Genomic DNA, 18,229 nt, shown 5'->3' with positions numbered 1-18,229 from the left:
TGATCCAATCAAACGGGTGGCCCAAGGGTGTCCCACCCGTTTGATTGGATTTAAGGCTGGTAATTGTGCTGGCTATGAATATCATATGCTGGTCGTTGGATATCTTCAGTTTCAAGATATTCCTCCACCACTTGAGCTCTGTGGGCAGTGGCATTGTCAATTATGAAAAGAAAATCTGGGGCGACTGCACACCTAAAAAGTCACTCATATGGTTCGAGGATCTATTCTCTACCTCTGTGCAGTTTTGGTACCCCTATCAAAAACATGAAGGGTGGTGCAGCAGTTGATCATTATTCCGCCCCACATGAGAACACCACCTCTACCAAAGTGTCCCCTTCTCTGATGTTATAGGGATGGTACCGCATTTCTTGTGTTCAGATGTAATAACTTATAGAATTTGTTTGTACATTAAAATGGGACTCATCAGAGAACAGAACTCTATTCCATTTGTCAGAGTTTCAAGTCACATTTTCATGGCACTAGTTTTTGATAAGGTCTGCAGTGGTTTTGGGGTTAATGGGATACAAAACTACGGACTTCCTTGTAGAGTACACTTGAATTGAGAATTCTTAACACAGTCCGGTTGGAAATGTTTTCACCTATGGTCACACCACCCTCAAGAGGCAGTTGGTGACGGGACATCATAGGGTTCCATCTTGCTGTTAGAATCAGACAACAGTCTGTTCCAGTTGATGTAGTCCTCGAGCGACACTGGCCAGCTCTTCTTATAATTCTTTGTCTCCTGAAACTTCTTCCGTAGTGCTGAGACAACACTGCATGGCACATTAAGCCAATGTGCCACCTCCCACTGTAACTGCTCAGCTTGAAGTCATCCAGTGGCTTACCATCTCAAAGAATCATCCAAATGATCATGATTTCCCACCCAGAGTTTTGGAGATGTAGCTATACCACCGAGCAAGCTAAAATTGGGAATGAAGTGATGTGATCAAAACCTATGTTCTTATAAGCATGAATAATTTGCATAATCTGTGCAGCTCTGTAAGGCATTAGATTGATTTCTGTTGGATTCTCTGAATTTGCATGCCAGGATGCCTATATTATATCAAATATTTGCCTTCAGTGACACTATCCAGAATAAAATATTTAAGATAGACATTTTCTTAATAATGAAAGTAGCAACAAGAGCTTAATTGACAGTACTCACCTCAATTTATCTGCTTAGTTACATGGTATTGAAGTGGAAATGAAGCAGGTCAATTGAGGTGAGTACCGTAGAATCGCCAGTAACATAAGCTCTTATTGCTGTTTTCATTATTAAGTCAATTACATAACAGTACATTAAGAAGCTCTAATCATCTAAGTGATAAAAATTTTCTTCTGTTAATTTTGTTGAGCAGTGTACTATATCTAAAATGGTCATTCTCCTGCATAGTGATCTTAATTGGCAGCTGTGAAAACAGAACACGTAGTGAATCTGCATTAAGCAGGGGACATAGGAAATAATGTAAATAGTTTAACTGGTTAATGTGATCAATCTTTCTGGCTGATTTTAAGACATTTCTCTATATAATGATATTAAATGTAGCAGAAACAAATAATCTTTAAATATATACTTTTAATACATGAAATTATACAATAAAACATAAATATTGTATATGTTCTAGTATAAAACAGAGCTTTTGTGCTCAATCAGTTCTACATTATATTTCACTATTTAAAGGAATAAGAGAAATTTACCTCAATATGGTCTGTAGAACACTTCAGTACCACACTCTCCAGAATTTAAATGGATATAAAATTACATCAAATGACTTCTCACACCCATAGAAATGCCAGTGATTCTACACACCCAGAATCGAAGGCTCCCCAACCTGGCCCCAAAATACATAAAACTACAAACACGCAACTATGAGTGAAAGAAGACATTATGTCCATAAATAAAATAAAATGAAGAATAATTATGATAATGAAATAAAATAAATAGTTTTAAAGAAAATTTAAAAAATGACTTTCCTTTGTGAAGTGGAGGGGGCTTTTTGACAATGAGTCTTCATCACAGGATAGAAATAACAGTGTGTATGTCAAGATATTAAATAATGAGATTAGTTTTTGTCCTGCCCCATGCGTTTTGACCACGAATCAGAGATAATATATGGATGGCAAACATTAGAATTCTCATGTAATTTTTTTTCCAGAATTTCTGCTATTAATAGTTTTGTGTAGTTGCATTGAATGCTAAATATTTTGGCCTTGTTGAATAAAAATGTGTGGCTTTCATTAATGGCATGAAAGGCCATTCTGACACCACTGAATGGGAAGCTTGGACTGAGGATGCAATCTATTTTAGCCTCAAATCCAGTAATAAATTCCCTACAAATAAATAAAAGATGGCAGCTATTCAACCAGTATACTACTTGATTAACATCACAATCTGTTTCTTCTCTCGACCTACTTATTTGTTCTCCCATACTCTTTCCAGGCACTGAGATGTGTATTTTAAATCATTGTGCAATATTGACCACTTGCCTCCTTCAGACAATGCTGTGAACTCGTGTACAACACCAGATAATAAATTCTCCAAAACAGATCGGATTACATATTCAGCCTAAATTCCTTGATGATTATCTTATTGAAACTTGACACAGATCATATTACCGAGCATATTACCAAGCAAGGTTTAACTTCTGTTACCACTTCATTACCTGAAACCAATACTGATCATTGCAGATGCACCGATTATTGCTGGAATGATGTTTGTAGTATTGCTAAGAGTTTAAAGAATTAAGCTTGGTATCTCTTTCATAGGCATTTGACCACTCACTGCTAACCTCATTTGCTAGAAACAACAGAACAGAGGCATAACCTATTTGATCCCTTTTCTTATCTTTTCCACAGTATTTTTAAAGTTAAGTGATTTTTGCCATTCATTTAATTATTCCAAATCTTCTGTTGGCCAGAAATATCAAACAAATTTTATTAAAAAATTTAATCTTATAATTTTGTGTATTATGGAATTTTTTAAGATTTCATTGGCTGGGCAGATTTAAATTACGAAATATTAGGGCACCTTTTTTCTCCCCAAAAATAATTTTTGCTGTATTTTGTTTTAGACTCCGGAGGAGCATGAAGGGGAAACAAATATAAAATCTAAAGAAGCTCGAAAATATATTTTTAATTGCTTGGATGACATGGCACAGGTAGGAGAAATTTTTTTCTTCCCTCCTTTTTTGTTATGTCTGTATCTTTATATTTCTTTTCCCTTACAGCAGTAGCCCAAGTTTATTTCCTTTCTTTGTTTCTTAATACAGTAATCTCTTTAAAATCCAGCACTCTTGGGGATTGAGAGGTGCTAGATTTTTAAATTTTCCACTTTTAAAATTACCTGTATGCATTATTCAATAAAGCAGTATAGCCATTAACCTTATACAATTATCTAATCGCCTTCTGCTGTCATTGACAGAAGTTTACAAGCTGCCCTAGCAGCCTGACTACACTACTCAGAGAACTTCATTTTGGACTGCACAATTACTTCAGGTTTTTCCTTCACTTGAGTGCTACCACCCAATTTGTATGTTATTTTGGATTAACAAATTTTTTTGGTTGTCAAAAACTGTTTTTGCACTAATTTACTTTGTTCTATATCTAATTTTTCTAGGTCTTATTGCAGTAGCAAACCCAGATTCCTATTATTAACCACCCTGTTGAACTTCATAGCATCTGCAAACTAAACTAATTTTGCAGATGCTATGAAGCCTTCCCTTCATTAGTATTATTGATAATTATTGAGAACAATAAAGGACACTGAATTCTGAGGGACTCCATTAATGTTAGTTCAAGGAAAGCAATGCCCATTAATAATCCCACTCTGTCTTCTGCCACACAGTGGTCCTTTTACCCATAGCAGTAACTTGTCCCTAATTCCACACTTCTCCAATTTGTACAGCAGGCATTCATGTGGAACAGTATTTAGTATTTTACTGAAATCTTAGTATATGATGTCAAAATTATTTTTTGCCTCCATTTACTCTGTTATTGCTTAATAGTAGCTAATCAGGTTTGTGAGACATTCCCCTCCCCTTAACTAATTTGTGCTGAGATAACCATATAACAGCATTCCTGTAAAGAAGATCTTGCTGTCCTTATGCAGCCTTGCATTTATCTATGTTTAACCTCAACCACTTATCAGTTCATCTATCTAATTTTTCAAGGTCCTGGTGCAGTATCATACCCTGATTTCTCTCATGAGCCACCATGCCATATGCCTTAATCAGTATCGTTGATGATTATCAAGAACATTAAAGGAACCAACACTGAATTCTGAGGGGCTCCACTAATGTCAGTTCGGAAGAATAATGTCCATTAATAACCACTCTCTGTCTTCTGCCCCTCAACGATCCCTTTATCCATTGCAGTAAATTGCCCCTAATGCCACACTGTGTGGAACAGTATTTAAAACTTTACTGAAATCTTGGTATATGATGTCAAAATTATTTTTTGCACCCAGTTATTTAATTATTACTTTATAGTAGCTAATCAGATTCATCTGACAAGATTCCCCCCCCCCCCCAACCTAACAAATCCGTGCTGAAATAGCCATATAACTGCATTCCTGTAAAATCCCCGTGCAATCCTCCTTTAACCAGTGACTCCATTCTACCCCTGGAACAACGGTCAAGGTTTCAGCTCTGTAACTACTCATTTCACCCTTTGTTCTCCCTTTGCGAATAGGAGAGAGACATTTGTACATCTCCAGTCTATATAGGTACTTTCCCCCTCCCCAAATCTAAGGATGCCCTCATAATTATGGTCAAGGTTTGCGTAACTCTTTACTGTTTCTTTTAATATAATTGGAGAGATTCCATTGGCCTCAAGTGTGTTATTTACTTGTAGCTTCAATTGCTCCTCTTCCACTTCTCATTTATCACAAAATCATTTAGTTCCCAGTTATTTCACATACAACTTAAAATAGATGCAGAGTTTATCTTCTGTCAGCTGTGAAGCTTTAGTTCTCAGAAATTATATTCATCACTTTCAAATAAGCCAGTTCAACTTCAGATCCATATTTGTAAATCTGACAAAAAACAGTTTTCTTTCAAAGCAGTCCTCAAAGTCATTCAAATGGATCAGACTTAAATGATTCCCACAGCGGAATTAAAATATCGTAAAAGTAGGGTACAAAGGTGGTTATTTGATATCTCAATAAATTTACATTATTTAATTATATTATTCTTAATGCAATTTATATAATATACAGGATATTTCAATTAAAATGCATCGAAGTATATCTTGGTTGTTTAGGCTAGGCAAATTGGCCTAGGATTTAAGTGTAGGCTATTTGTCATTGGATCTTTTTTTATCCTTGAAGTGAAATTTTTGAATTTGATGTTAAAATTGGATTATGTATTACCATTTAGATTTTACAATTTCTACTTTTTAAAATTTTGCTGAAGACCTACTTTTTATGTCTGTCCTTGGTTTAGTCTAGAAATGTCATCAATGTACTGTCTTCTGAAAGAAATGAAACCAGTTTTAGTTAAACATTAAAAACAAAACAAAGAATAGTTGTGTGTGACTGTTCTTTGGGGCACATGTTTAGCTGTATAGAACAGATTGTTGGTTGTATGACTGTAGCTGTGTCATACTCTCTTCTCATGCTATAAGCATTGTATCTGCTTTCTTTTTTTTTTTTTTTTTTTTTCTTCCCCTTAAAATAAAATTGGTTTATGTTTGTTGCACAAGTACACTGATAAAGTTTTTAGAATAAACTGAGTTGCCTGGCAACCCAAAGGTTGCAGGTTTGAATCCCACCTCAGGCTTGAATCAGAGTAAAATGCAAAGACTTTGGGAGGTACATTATGGCCACAGAAGCCAGTGCGGCAACAACTAACAAAAAATAAATAAACTGAAGACAAGAAATAACTCTCTCATTGAGAAAAAAAGCAGTTATTTAGGCAAAAATTTGATTTAATTTAGATATCTTAAAATCTAATGGATAATGCTGAGTCCTATTTTGACATCAAATTCAAAAATTTACTTATGACAAAAAAAGTCCAGAGAACAGATGCCTCGAGTTAAAAATAAGCAAAATAGACTCCTGCATTTTAATTGAAACACACTGTTGGACCCTTTAATCATGTGCCTGTGATTAAACTCACTTAATATTTAAGAGTTAATTTATGCCACATGTGCCTCTCACACATTTTGCTTAAGCATCATTCTTTTTTCTCTCCCCTCACAGAATTGTATATTTCAATCAGACTCCCTCTGAGGTACCTAGGTTACCATGCTCTGTATCATGGACCTACCTTCCTTCCTTTCTGTCTGTCTACACTGCAGAAACAATTACATGTCAGCCTATATCATAAATCCAAAATCCTTTCTTTCTCTACTGTTTTTACCTTTCATATATATATGTTATTTATGAATTATTTTCCAAATGTAAAACTTTGAATTTTGCAACTGTAAAGCATATCTGCCACCTTTCTTACCATTCTTGAAGTGTATACAGGACATCCCAAAGAATTCTGCTTGCTGTTCTGCTATTAACTACTTCTCCAAACTTAATATCATTTGCAAATTTTTACATCACACCCTGTATCTCTTCAATACTGGCATTTAAGAAAATTCTATAGTGGTCCCAATACTAAGAGGGTTGGGATTAATGTCAGTGAACCCACATTATTCATTACTCTCTCCTCTTCCAGTCCTGCAACCCATCTAGGGGTGCTCACAATACTAACTTGATCCAGTTTACAGTAACTTTTTTGGGATGGATTCAAATCTCTTGCTGAAGTCCATGTAAACAGCATCAGAATTATTTTCTTCATTTAACACAAGTTAAATGCAGGAAATAATCTCTACCACTTTTGTCATCCATCTACAATTATCTGCTACATTCTTACAACTGCATTTCTGTAATTGTGATATGTTTCTCTGTTTAGATAGTTCTTAAGGATTCTCTCATACATTTCATTTATTAGAGATAAGTCAGCAGTATGGCATTAAGGGCAAGTTGCTACAATGGATAAAGGGATGGTTGAGTGGGAGAAGACAGAGAATAGTAATCAATGGGTACTGCTCTATGTGGACTAATGTTATCAGTGGTGTCCCTCAGGGTTGGGACCATTGTTGTTTTTTATATTTATCAGTGATATTGATGAAGGTATATCAGCGTTAATGTCTAATTTTGCAGATGATACAAAGGTTGGCAGGGTTGTTAATGACACTAAGGACAGTATATTACTGGAACAGGGTCTAGAGAAATTAAATAGATGGGCTGAGAGGTGGCAACTGAGGTTTAACATTGACAAATGTAAAGTAAATGCATGTGAGTAGCAGTAACCCCAGAGTAACATATCAACTATATGGAATTACACTCAGCATTGTGGAGAATAATAAAGACCTGGGAGTAATTGTGCAGTCTGATTTGAAGTTTCCTGAGCAGTGCACACAGTCTGCAAGAGTAGCTCATGGTGCCTTGTCAGTGCAGTGATATGCAGGAAATTTTCTGGCAGGGATAAAGAGGTGATTGTCCCCTTTTATAAGGCAATGGTCAGGCTATACCTTTAGCACTGTATACAGGCCTGGAGGCCTCATTTTAGGAAGAATGTAGAGCTGCTGGAACAAGTACAGAGAAGGGCAATAAGATTGGTGAGGGTTGTTCTTATGAAGAAAGGCTTAAATTCTGCCAATTGCCGCACCTGGAGACTAAGCACGTGCGAAGTGATCTGATTGATATGCAGGTATCCAATATTATTCAGAATTCAGTTCTTTCACAGTTTTACATCATCCCCCAAATCTCCTCCTTTAGCTTTCATTGTCAATCTAAAAAAATATTGATAATTTATGTCCCAGAAAATTATTTCGATGTGATCATCACTTAGTTGTTGACTGTGTAAACTTTTGATCAAGGATAAATTTTATACATATCTAGACTTGGACTACGACTACATATTTAATTTTTTAATATAACACTTTTATTATCATTGATGTTCTGGATATCTTAATTAGAGAGGAACGTGCCTAAATGTATATGTTGTACTTGTATATTCTGAATTTTTATTTTCCAAGAAATCTAAATTATGTTCAGAACTTTTATTTTTCAGGTTAATGTACCAACAGATCTTGAAGGTGGGGAACTGTTAGCTGAAAAAGCTGATAGGAGAGAATTCATTGACCTTCTAAAAAGAATGTTAACCCTTGATCAAGAACGACGCATAACACCAGGAGAGGCATTAAATCATAATTTTGTCACATTAAATCACTTGGTAGAATACGCTCATTGCAACAAGTAAGTAGCCATTAAAATTAATGCATTTCATGAAGTGTAATTATCTAACTTAAACAATGTAATCTAAACCTAAAACCCTATAATTTGAATTTAAGATTCCCAGTTCTGGAATTCTTTATAACTGAGAATTCTGCCTTCATTTTACTAATCCCTCTCAGAGCTTTATAAACCTCAGTCACGTCACCTCTAAAGTGCCTGGTTGCCAAACTATACAGCCCACATACTCGCAGTCTTTCCTCCTACAGTTGTCCTTTTGCCGATCCCACGTTCTCGCCTGTCTCTGGACCCTTTCAAGAGCGCATTGCCTTTTTTTCAGATGAGGTCTCCATATTTGAGCAATTATTCCAAATGTGGTCTTGCAATTGTCTTATACAGTGGGGTTGTGACCTTCCTGTCTCTACAGGATAACATTTGATAAATCATTGATAGCACACCATGTGCTTTTCTTGCTGCCTGTTTACACTGCTCAGAAAACTTAATATATTTCCCTGTATCATAACTCCCTGACCCCTTTCTTCCTCTATTTTGAATTCACCCCACCAAGTGTATAATTTATTTGTGGGTTGCTATTCCCCAAGTATAAGAACTTGCATTCAGCAACATTAAAACATAGCTGCCACTTCTCTGAACATCTTTGAAGTCTATTCAAGTCATCATGAAGGAGCACTGCTTGGTACTAATCATTAACAACTTTACCCTTAGGTTTTACCAATATCCTCAGTGATACTGGTAAAAATCCTTCCACCACCTTTGTTGAAATGAATACCATCTCTTCAAAATAGATTCCTTCTACATAAAAATGTGGCCTAGCTGATAAAAATTTCTCCACTCAAGTTTCAAGTTAAACCACAAGGCTTTTGTTCTATAATCCCTCCTATTGTGTCTGGGCAGAATTGCATGCACATTCTGGCTTAACAGAATTTTTTTAACATGCAACATTTTTTTTCAGCGTAAACCTATAGTTATCCAACAGATGGACAGGTTGTGTATGTTTAATATCATTGTTTCCCACACGAATAATAATTCTCTCTTTCCCTTCCTCAATATTTGACAACGTGTTTTAGTAACATCATCAATTTTAGCTCCTCAGAAACACTCTGGTTCTGGACCACCTATCTTTATTACAAAAAATGTTACCCATTTCTTTGACAATAGAGTCTTCCAGTAAAACTAGATCACCTTTGACCAAAGCATTCATCTGCACTTGACCCCCATTTTCTTAGACACAGGGCCCCGAGTGCCAAGCGATAGTGACAAGCGATTTTCTTCCAGTGATTATAGAGTGATCTCCAAAGTGATATAGTTTCTTTATTTTCCAGTACAGCTGTTATTTTATTTACTTGAAGTGGTTCTGTGCTTTAAAAGTCAAAAGTAAGAACCCAGAAAGGCAATCCACCTTTCTTTTCTTATTCTTTATATATATCACTAACCAAATCCACTAACTTAAACAACCGCTTGGTCACTGGTGGCACCGCTCCTGCCTCCATGTGGCGGGGCCGGTAACCTGGGGGAAAACCAACCCTCGGGGCAAAAAGGAGCAAAGATGGAAATAAGTGAATTTCCACATTTAGAGCCGAAGTGCTCTCAACATGAACACGACAATGACACCGACAATGACTTCTCTCTTTCAAAGAGACAAAAAAAGGACACTAGGAAACAGGAATCTCCAGCTTTCCTCATAATACACTCTTTGTCCTCCCAACCTGTGAGTAAGCTCTCACCTTTCATCATCATCCAGAGATGCCTAGAAAACGCTCCAGGTTCACCAAAAAATGGTTAAACGTCTCCAATCAGGAGATCTACTAGTAGAGACATCATACTCAAGACATTCTGAATTACTACTGCAACTTACTTCTTTAAGCGGAATACCAATTCAGGTTACCCCACACAACACACTAAATTCTTCCAGAGGAGTGATCTCCGAATGGGATCTATTATATGTTTCTGAGGAAGAAATTGTCCAGGAGCTAAAAGATCAAAATGTGTCTCATGCAAAACGTATCATGATCAGAAAAGACGCCAACTTAACTCCCACGCGAAACATAATCTTGACTTTCAGTACTCCAAATCTACCGGGTTCTGTCAAAGCAGGTTACTTGAATTGCCGCATTAGGCCATATATCCCAAATCCATTCAGATGCTTTAAATGTCAAAAGTTCGGCCATTCTCAGACAGCATGCCGTGGAGATGCTATATGTCCAAACTGCAGCTGCAAGAATCACACGCAAGCAGAATGCAAAGCTCCAACACTGCAGTGTCCTAATTGTAGTGGCAAACATCCAGCCTACTCCAAAGACTGTGAACTATGGAAGATAGGAAAAAAAGTACAAAAATATAAAATTGAAAATAAAGTCTCTTACCAAGAAGCGAAAAAACAGATCAACTTAAGTATGCCAAAACGCACTTATGCTTCTACGACTCTCAGACAAGAATCAGTGGCATGTCAGACGGAAGTATCCATCTCTCCAAAAATATCAATATCAGACTGGGCACGATCAGTACTCTTGATCCAGCATCCATCCAAACCAAATTCAATAGACCAAAGCAATAACACGCCACTCACAATTCCAACCCAGAGACTTCCGCATCGTGAGGCAGCAGAAAATTTGCAAAGATCTTATTCTGCTGAGACGAAAGTATCAGGTCTAACAAGCATGGATACAGATGATTCTATCGGTCAAGAAGAACCGCTTGAAATACACGCAGAAGATGATATGGACGATAGCAATGAATCGGGACATCCCACTTTTCCCCGAAAAGAAAAACCAAAACTGGACCGTCATAAACAATCAATTTATAAAAAGCAGTCAGATACATCTTCCACGAACAAAACCAAATAATGGAACAAATCATTCAGTGGAATTGTAGAGGTTTTCGCAGCAACATCGATGATATCAATGAACTAATTCACTGCTTCAATCCTGTAGCTATGTGCCTACAGGAAACCAACTTGACACCCCAAGTTTCCACTACAGTCAAAAATTACACTATCTACAGACAAGATAGATCTGACACTAATAGTGCTCATGGAGGAGTAGCCATCCTGTTGGACTCAAGAGTTCCTTCCAGATGCATTCCATTGCAAACCTCTTTAGAAGCTGTTGCTGCACGCATAGTAATTGGAATCACCGTTACATTGGTCTCAATTTATCTTCCACCTAATCGTCCATATTCAGTTCAAGAAATCGAAGGTCTTGTGTTGCAACTACCAGTTCCCTTCTGTCTGCTAGGTGACTTTAATGCTCACCACCCATTATGGGGTTCTTCCAGCTTAGACAGGCGTGGAAAACTTGTTGGAACGTTAATAGACAGGATCTAACATTGCTAAATACTGGCTCTCCTACCTATGTTCATTTTCCTACCGGATCAACCTCTGCAATAGACCTTTCCATTTGCTCTCCAGTGCTTTATCCAAGTATCCAGTGGGTAACTCTTAACGAACCTCACAACAGCGATCATTTCCCAGTAATATGCAAAGTTCAAACTTCCTGTTCATTATCAACAGACAACCCAGTAAAATGGAAATTTCCAAAGGCTGACTGGATAAAATATAGCACGCTTGTCTCGTTCGACAACCATATCATACAGTGCTCTTCTATCAACCATGTTACTGAACATATAACAAACCAAATTCTAACAGCTGCAACCGCTGCAATTCCACAATACCAAGTCAGGAAAAGGCGAAAATTAAATTATTGCTGGAACGAAGAGTGTAACAATGCAAAAAAAGAGAAAAACAAAGCTTGGAATCAATTCCACAAACGTCCAACCACTTCCAATCTTATTAATTATAAGCGACTTAGAGCAAGAGCCCGTTATATAAGAATATAAGAATAAAAATACAGACATCAGACTGATCTGGAATAAGATAAAATTGTTAAATGGCAAAATTCCTCCAACATCTACTCCACTAATTAACTGGAATGGACAGGAACTCTACTCCTGCAGAAATTGCAAATGCACTAGGATCTGTATTTTCCCAGTTGTCCTCCTCAACTTCTTATGACCAATCGTTTCAAAAAATTAAAGGTGTAACTGAAAAATCCAAACTGAATTTCACTGACAGATGTGCACTAAAATATAATCAGCCATTTACCATGGTTGAACTTCAGCATGCTCTTACCAACACAAGGAACAGCGCTGCTGGCCCTGGTGGGATATTTTATATAATGCTCAAAAATTTAAATACAAAGTCACAGTCATTACTGCTGTTCTTCCTCAATCTAATATTCACTGAACATACATACCCAAGCTACTGGCGTCATTCCTGCGTTCTGGCTATCCCAAAACCTGGTAAAGACTATTCTGTTCCTCAAAACTACAGACCAATTTCACTTACCAGCTGTCTGAGCAAAACCCTCGAAAAAATGATTCACCACCGTCTGACTTGGTATCTTGAGTCCCAAAACTTAATCAATAACAATCAATTTGGTTTCAGAAAAAATCGATCATCATTGGACCTTATGATTAAAGCCGAAGCAAACATCAGAAATGCATTCATCAAAAAGGAGCATCTCGTTATGGTGTGTCTGGATATTGAGAAAGCCTTTGACACCACATGGCGTTTCGGCATTTTAAAGGATCTACATTCTCTTGGCCTGAGAGGAAATTTGCCATATTTCATCAAAACTTTCTTAGAACAAAGATCCTTTCAAGTTTGTTACCAAGGAATTCTCTCTAAAAACTTTGTTCAGGACGAAGGAGTCCCTCAAGGGTCCGTTCTGAGCGCCACTCTATTCGCAATTAGAATTAATCACTTAACTGAACTTATTCCGAAAACAGTGGACTCATATCTTTATGCCGACGATCTCACAATCTCCTGCCACTCTCAAAATATGAACTACATTGAGAGACAATTGCAGATATCAATAAATCAGATCCAGATTTGGATGACACAAAACGGTTACAGACTATCCAGCCAGAAATCTACTGCTATTCATTTCTGTACCATACGTAAAATGCATCCTGATCCTGAACTCCATTTAGATAACCATCTTATTCCAATAGCAAATAGTATTCGTCTACTTGGCTTAATTTTTGACTGTAAGTTAAACTATCAAAAACACATTGAACATCTCCGGACAGCTTGCCAAAAAAAAATTAACATACTCAGAGCCTTATCAACAACAACCTGGGGAGCAGATCGCTACACCTTGCTTCACTTATATAGATCCATAATTAGATCTCGTCTGGACTGTGGCGCACCTGTCTTTGATTCTGCTAGGGAAAGTGTCTTATCTCGTCTCAACCCTATTCAACATTCAGCTCTAAGAATAGCTCTAGGTGCATTCAGAACATCTCCAGTGCAAAGTCTTTATGTAGAAGCCTACGAAGCTCCTCTAAACATCAGAAGAAAGATGTTATTATTGAACTACACAACCAAGATCCAAAGTCAGTCGACCCATCCTAATTGGTCAATATTTAATGATCCGCCACTCACGATCTTTTATAGAAACAAACCACAAGCAACTAGGCCTGCAGGTATTAGGTTAATGGAACTAGCAGAAAACTGGAATATACAACTCAATAAAGTCCACCAAGAACCTACAGATCACGTTCCTCCATGGTCTGTCATGCCGTGTTGACTATTATTTCCACCAATGGGGGAAACACTCTTTAACGGGTATTAACATCCAGCAGCTCCACACTGCACATTTACAAAGTTATCCCGACTTTGCGAAAATATATACTGATGGCTCAAAGTCTGAGAATGGATCAGGTGCAGCAGTGGTATTCCATGACACTATCATTTCCGTGTCACTTCCGACAGAATGCAGCAGTTACACCACTGAATTATATGCCATAAAACTTGCTCTGGAAAACATTTCCCATCTCTCAATCAAAAAGAGTATAATCTACACAGACTCGCAAAGTGCCCTATTAGCAATGCAAAAGATTTCCCCATCTACTCATCTGCTACTACAGCTAATCAGATCAGAATTGATTCGTCTCCGAGATCATCGGCAAAATGTTGTCTTCTGCTGGATCCCAGGCCATACTGGAATACCGGGAAACAAAATTGCAGATGATGCTGCCAAGCATCCATCCAGCACATCCCCAATGAATTTTCTGGTCCCGTTCAGGGATTACGAAGTACATATACGAAATATATGTAAGGAATTATGGAAACTACAGTGGCAAACGCACATTCATAACAAACTCCTTGAAATTAAACCTATACTGCAATTATGGGCCTCCAATTTTCGCACAAACAGACAAGAAGAGGTTGTCCTGGCCAGAGCCCGAATAGGCCACACCCATTTGACCCATTTATTCCTGTTATCAGGTAATGGCCCTCCACAGTGTTCACATTGCCAAAAGCCACTCACAATAAAACACATACTCCTGGAATGCATCTTGTATAACAACTCCCGTCTAATTTCATTCACTTCTCTTTCAAACGTACAGGAATTGTCACTTAGCCGTATCATAGGCGAAAATTCAAACCTTACAGAATTTTTTTTCTTTCTGAAATGAATAGGTTTATATAACCGTTTCTAACTGCTTCCATAGAAGCCAATAAAATTAGTACTAACTACTATGATAGGTGCAATATATCCTAAGTAGCCTTTGCACCAGAAAAATCCAAGCACAACAACAACAATCTGGGACACAGAATGGGGGGCTGCATGACTTGGCAAGTCACGGGTTAATCGAGTCCTTGGTGAGCTCCCAGTTGCAACTCTCTATCTTATAGATTGTCAACTTTTTTGCAATTGGATTTCCAGTTTTCTCTCAGACTTGTCTCTGTAGGTGATAGTAGATGGCTGTTGATCTTCTAACATCTCCACTAATGTTGATGTTCCCCAAGAAAATATATATTATACCATATGATAATGACATCACTAACTGAAAGTCCTATCCATAGTATTAGTTTAATGTTATTTGCTTCATTATCACATTTCTTAAAATACTGATCTAAATTAAATTACTTAATTAGAATATACAAAATTTTCAATTTTGTATATTATAGTGTTAAGGCATCTGTGCAGATGATGGAAGTCTGTCGTCGTAATAGGCACTCATTTGATCATAATGGCAACCAAGTTTCCCTTGTCAGTAACTTTGCTTCTTCATCTGGAAATGTTGCATTGACTTTCAATAATCAGCTGAGCAATTTGCAAAATCAGGTAAGGAAAAGAAAAAGGTAGTAAATTATATATACATCATATATTTCATTACTTCTCTATAAAAATTATTTGTCATATTTATGTTGATACATCCATAATTGTATTTATGGGTGTACCTTAAGTTAATGAAGAAAAGGCATATATTAAGTAGATTAATACTGTGGCTGCTCTATTTTGAATTCTATGAACATAATATATTAATTTAAACTTATGTTTAAATATAAGAATATATTTAAACATAAGTTTAAATATATGAGGATAAAAGTGCAATAGTAAAGGGATCACTTTTTAATAACAAGATGGTTATTTATAGAGTTATCAATTTCTTTGTACAAGTTTATAATTCTGTAAATAAAATTAACAATTTGACAAGTGTATAGCTGCTAAAGGCAATTACTTTAAAAATACTTTTAATATATTTTTTAAAGTAATTGCCTTTAGCAGCTATAAATTTAGTAAATTATATTACACTTGTAAAATTGCAAAATTACTTTTAACCTATCAAACATATTTTAAATGCATTTGACTTGACTGTCACAACATGCTTTGTCACATTTCTTTTATTGTATTTAGCACCATTTGACTTTGGAGTGCAACTAGTAGCCCATGGGAGATAAATTGGGAAGGCGTGAGGATGAGATTGAAATTTTTTTCTTTTGTCAAATTGCACATTGAACGTTATGCTCAAATGATAGCGTTCTCAAGAAACAATCCATTAGGAACAATGTGTACTTTGTTCCTAATGGAATTTGAAATTTCTTCAGATGAGCACTGTATTCACATTACTTATTATTAGTTTTTCAAAATTTAACCTAAGCAAAACATAATCTAAGCAGAAAAGCACAGAATTATTATTTTTAGAACAAATTTTAGCGGCTTATGATGTGAAAATCGGCAAAAACATATTTTGTGAAAATTTTCTTTTTTAGTGAAACACACACTTGAACAGAGTATGCTAATGATATTGTAATCAAGAAATACCTGTTATGGGCAACATGTGCTACTTGAAAGTGCACCCAGCCAAGCACGTGTCTTGTTATAGTCAAACATTTGTGAATATTTCTTAAAAATTGTATTTTCTATAAAATGTATTGCATTTTATACAAAACTAAAATATTATATTTGTAATAGCAGTAAATATTTTTATTATTTTTTAACTTTTATAATAGATTTGATAGAGTAAGTTGTGAATGGAATGAAAGTTTCTCATGCTTTTTTCTTTTTTAAGAAATAAAAGTATTAAGTGCTTTTATAATTTGTCTTATTTTTATAGTGTGTGATGCTGAATTTACTAAAAAAAATTTTCAGTAGAAGCTTTTTTAATGAAAACCCCAAACAGGAGAGGTATTAGAACCTATAGTAGTGGTAGTAGTAGTAGTGGCATGTGATGCAAGAAAGCCTGTGTATGAGCTTATGCAGCATCAGCCAAAAAAAAACAAAAAAACACACCATTCCTTCCAAATGCATGTCCAGTTTCTCCTTAAATTTATTCAACCTATCAACTTCACACAACGACAGATGGAAGTTTGTTCCAGCAATTAACCACCCACTAGCTAAAGGCAAATTTCTGCACATCTACTCTACATCTGTCCTTTCTTAATTTGAATTTATGCCCCTTAGGTTCGTAATCTGATCAAGTGGAAGGAACCCATCAGAATTCAGCATGCTCAAACCATTCAAGGCCTTATACACCTCAATCAGATCACCACGCAGGTGCCTAGTCTCCAGCCACTGCAATTTGCAGAGCGTTAGCCTCTCTTGGTAAGAGGATCCTTTCATTCCCCTCACCAATCTTGTTGCCCGTCTCTGTATATGCTCAAGTAAATCTAGATCCCCTTCCTAAAATGAGGCCTCCAGACGTGTACACAGTACTCAAGGCGTGGCTTGACCATTGCCTTATACAGAGGGATAATCACCTCCTTTTCCCTGCTAGCAAAATTCCTATATATCATTGACAAAACCCCATGACCTGCCCTGGCAGTCTGTCTGCATTGCTCAGAAAAGTTCATAACTGACTGCACAATTACTCCCAGGTCTTTTTCATTTTCTACCACCTTAAGTGTAGTACCATACAGTTATTAAGTTTCTCCGGGGTTACTTCTACCCACATGCAGTACTTTGCATTTGTAAAGGTTAAACTTCAGTTGCCACTTCTTAGCCCATCTGCCCAAATTATCTAGATCCTGTTGCAGTAGCACACTGCCATTACTGTCATTAACAACCCTGCCAACCTTTGTATCATCTGCAAACTTCGACACTAAGCCTGATATACCTTCATCAATATCATTGATAAATATACAAAACAACAGTGGAACCAACACAGAACTCTGTGGGACTCCACTAATAACATTAGTCCACAAACAGCAGCACCCATTGATTACCCCTTTCTGTCTTCTCCCACTCAACCATCCTTTTATCCATTGTAGCAACTTACCCTTAATACCATTCTGCTCCAATTTGTACAATAGTCTTTCATGCGCAACAATGTCAAAAGCTTTCCTGAAATCCAAATATATGATATCAAAATTATTTTTTGCATCCAAGTTCCTTTGTAACCACATCATAATATCCTATCAAATTTGTCAGACAAGACTTTTCCTTAACAAACCCATGCTGTGTCTGAATTATTGCTGCAGTCTTGTATAGATGATCCCGCAATGCATCTTTAACCAGTGACTCCATTATTTTACCCGGAACAGAAGTTAAACTAACTGGTCTGTAATTACTCGTGTCACCCTTCGATCCCCGTTTCTGAATTGGTGATACATTTGCACATCTCCAGTCCATGGGAACCTCCCCTGAGTCCAAGGATGCTCTCATAATTATATCTAAGGGTTTGCTTAGTTGC

General features: G+C 36.7%; 1 protein-coding gene across 4 annotated transcripts in view; it reads left to right on the top strand.

Moving 5' to 3' along the window:
• LOC150077290 (uncharacterized) overlaps positions 1 to 18,229 on the top strand; it is a 427,304-nt gene that overhangs the window by 163,994 nt on the left and 245,081 nt on the right. For all 4 annotated transcript variants that reach the window (XM_090386488.1, XM_090386489.1, XM_090386485.1 and 1 more), the window contains 3 exons: positions 3,072 to 3,158; positions 8,067 to 8,251; positions 15,225 to 15,381. In XM_090386488.1, coding sequence (XP_090242614.1) covers positions 3,072 to 3,158; positions 8,067 to 8,251; positions 15,225 to 15,381 — 429 coding nt within the window. The remainder of the gene's footprint in view (positions 1 to 3,071; positions 3,159 to 8,066; positions 8,252 to 15,224; positions 15,382 to 18,229) is intronic.

The sequence above is a fragment of the Mastigoproctus giganteus genome, chromosome 12 (assembly GCF_048544385.1).
Source record: "Mastigoproctus giganteus isolate SK-2022 chromosome 12, ASM4854438v1, whole genome shotgun sequence".
Taxonomy (NCBI): domain Eukaryota; kingdom Metazoa; phylum Arthropoda; class Arachnida; order Uropygi; family Thelyphonidae; genus Mastigoproctus; species Mastigoproctus giganteus.
Note: the sequence above shows the minus strand (reverse complement) of the source record. Positions and strands in the feature narration are given on the sequence as shown.